This window comes from Chiloscyllium plagiosum, chromosome 38 (genome assembly GCF_004010195.1).
Source record: "Chiloscyllium plagiosum isolate BGI_BamShark_2017 chromosome 38, ASM401019v2, whole genome shotgun sequence".
Taxonomy (NCBI): domain Eukaryota; kingdom Metazoa; phylum Chordata; class Chondrichthyes; order Orectolobiformes; family Hemiscylliidae; genus Chiloscyllium; species Chiloscyllium plagiosum.
In genome coordinates, this window is record NC_057747.1 from 6,805,467 (window position 1) to 6,808,713 (window position 3,247).

Consider the following 3,247-nt stretch of genomic DNA (forward strand, 5'->3'; position numbering starts at 1 on the left):
ATGGATTGGGGATTGGCTGTCTAACAGAAGGCAGAGAGTTGGGATAAAAGGTTCTTTTTCAGAATGGCAGCCGGTGACGAGCGGTGTCCCGCAGGGTTCGGTGCTGGGGCCACAGCTGTTCGCATTATATATTAATGATTTGGATGAGGGAACCGGGGGCATTCTAGCGAATTTTGCCGATGATACGAAGTTAGGTGGACAGGCAGGTAGTACTGAGGAGGTGGGGAGGCTACAGAAGGATCTAGACCGGTTGGGAGAGTGGTCCAGGAAATGGCTGATGGAATTTGAGCAAGTGCGAGGTCTTGCACTTTGGCAAAAAGAATAAAAGCATAGACTACTTTCTAAATGGTGAGGAAATTAATAAAGCCAAAGCACAAAGGGATCTGGGAGTGCTAGTCGAGGATTCTCTAAAGGTAAACATGCAGGTTGAGTCCGTGATTAAGAAAGCGAATGCAGTGTTGTCTCTTATCTCAAGAGGGTTGGAATATAAAAGCAGAGATGTACTACTAAGACTTTATAAAGCTCTGGTTAGGCCCCATTTGGAGTACTGTGTCCAGTTTTGGTCCCCACACCTCAGGAAGGATATACTGGCACTGGAACGTGTCCAGCGGAGATTCACACGGATGATCCCTGGAATGACAGGTCTAACATATGAGGAACGGCTGAGGATACTGGGATTGTATTCTTTGGAGTTTAGAAGATTAAGGGGAGACTTAATAGAGACGTACAAAATAATACATGGCTTGGAAAAGGTGGATGCTAGGAAATTGTTTCCGTTAGACGAGGAGACTAGGACCCGTGGACACAGCCTTAGAATTAGAGGGGGTCATTTCAGAACAGAAATGCGGAGACATTTCTTCAGCCAGAGAGTGGTGGGCCTGTGGAATTCATTGCCACGGAGTGCAGTGGAAGCCGGGACGCTAAATGTCTTCAAGGCCGAGATTGATAGATTCTTGTTGTCTAGAGGAATTAAGGGCTACGGGGAGAACGCTGGTAAGTGGAGCTGAAATGCGCATCAGCCATGATTGAATGGCAGAGTGGACTCGATGGGCCGAATGGCCTTACTTCCACTCCTATGTCTTATGGATAAAACAAGCCACATTTACAGAGAAAATAAAAGGTTTACCTTTGTCAGCAGTGGTACGAAGCAGTAATCCAGATCAGCTGCCATGGTGCAAGGACTCTTGTACTCAGAATCTGAAACCTACACCACAGCAGAAAATAATTCTCATGACTCCCGTTGTCATGTAGCAAACATGCATAAAGAATCATAGTTCTGACAGATAAATGTGCTGTCAAGCCAAGTTGTGCTGTCAAACCTAGCAAACAGACTTTTTGGTCACCAATACTGCTTTTCTGTGGCATGGATTATACACACAGCTATATTATTGAAATAGCAGAGTTAAGAATAATTTTCTACTGAAACAAATCTTTTCAAGAACTCTAGAAACATTTTTAAACAGTCATGGAGGAGAGTAGAACAAAGCTTTTGCAGGAATATTAGAACAGAACCTCATAACATAGTCAAAAAAGTTAAAATGCTGGCTACTCTAAATCTAAATTACATCTAAGCCCCTATCTGAACCCAGGGAATATTTGGTCAATGCAGAATATTGCAATATTCCAAACGAAACATGGTTAATAGTTCCGCACAACATTGGTGGGCTGCCCATAAGGGTTATTTTCTTGCTGCAGTACAAGGCTTCCACCTATAATTAAAAACTTCAAATGCTCTACACCATAACAATTCTTATGACAAAAATAAAATTTCTTTGAACCAACAAACTCTTACCAATGTTTTAATAGTCCCAAAGTTTGTAATGGCTTGGCGGAGCGAAGGGACATCGGCCTCAAAGTTCAGGGTGGGAGATTCTTCAGGTTTCAAAGTCAGGTCCTTCAATCTGCAGTGTGTGAAATAAGTGAGAGGCTACTTGTTAATACTAAGGAAAACTGCCAAAGGAACACAACCAATCAATTTCACAACATAATTAGATTGAGAAGATGTACTGTACAGAAAATGCTGGTAATAAATGAGGAAGTGGCTGTGGACTGAGAGACTGAGTTAACGTTAAAAAGGCGATAACCTTTTGTAAAAACTGAAACAGTAATGAGGTAGTGGGTTTGAAACAGATGGCAGACAAAAACAGGGAAAGGTACCTGTTGTTGGGAAAGGAAAGAACAAAGATCAAAACATCTGTAATGGATGTGGAAAGGAGGAGAGATTAAATGATTAAAAAGTGCAAGGTGAAAAGGAGATGTTAATGGGACAAAACAAAAAGAAAAAAAGAGGAGGCATAACTAGGAACAGCAGAATTATTATAAACTGTTGCTGCCTGGGGGAAAAAGAAAAATGGTAGTTGTGACCTGACATTAAATTCAATAATACCATAACACTTTCTCCACAGATGTTGCGAGACATGCTGAGTTTCCACAGCATTTTCCATATTTGTTTTAAATTCAACAATATTGAGCCCAGGAAACTGAAATGCTGTATTAAAAGGTGAGGCATTGTACCAGGCTCCTGTTGAGCTTCTGGCTACTCTACATATTCCTTACTTCTCAGTCCAATGACACGCTTTTGCTCACATGAAGGCTACTGCAGGTTAGGATAGTAGTGCAAAGCAAGAACTCAGCTTCCATATAACACAGTTTCATCAACGCTGCTGCACTTTCAAACACTGATTAGAACCTAACTCAAAATGCTTTTAAAACAAATTGGGCATTTGACACAGTGAAGCTGAATCAGTCACAAAATCCCACATGTCTCCTAATCAGATACACCAATCAAAGCTGGTCTAACAACAACAAAAAGCCATTCATTACATTAAAAGCTCAAAAGGATTTGTATTGCTCAACTGATAATTCTGGAACTGAATTCTGATTTTAAATTCACAAAATAAAGAGATCAACAACATTTTTCTTTATAAAGTATGACAACTCTCACCTCTCTAGGCAGGTTTTAATTTGCTCAGCTGGAAGATTACTTTGTGGATGTTCCAATTGATGAACAAGACAGTTGAACTGACCCAGCAGCTGATGGAAAAGAAAAAGTACACATTTACTTGAATCATGTTAACAAACAAAATTCTTTATCCAAAACAATTATTCTCAGAGTACTGACACACTTTGGGGAAAAAGGAAAAAAAGCAAAATCATAGACCAGAAATGTATAAAGGGATAGGGATTAACTGGATCATGGATGGATTTGAAAATGACCTGAAGTAATCAAAGTTATGTTTGGGGGAAT

At 40.4% G+C, this 3,247-nt stretch overlaps 1 protein-coding gene across 1 annotated transcript in view; it reads right to left on the reverse strand.

Moving 5' to 3' along the window:
* The window catches only part of LOC122541724 (nuclear receptor coactivator 4-like), a 19,605-nt gene that overhangs the window by 14,451 nt on the left and 1,907 nt on the right, over positions 1 to 3,247 (reverse strand). The window contains exons 2-4 of the mRNA XM_043678612.1: positions 2,945 to 3,061; positions 1,793 to 1,901; positions 1,127 to 1,204 (exon numbers count right to left, since the gene is read on the reverse strand). Of these exons, the coding sequence (XP_043534547.1) occupies positions 1,127 to 1,204; positions 1,793 to 1,901; positions 2,945 to 3,061 (304 nt within the window). The remainder of the gene's footprint in view (positions 1 to 1,126; positions 1,205 to 1,792; positions 1,902 to 2,944; positions 3,062 to 3,247) is intronic.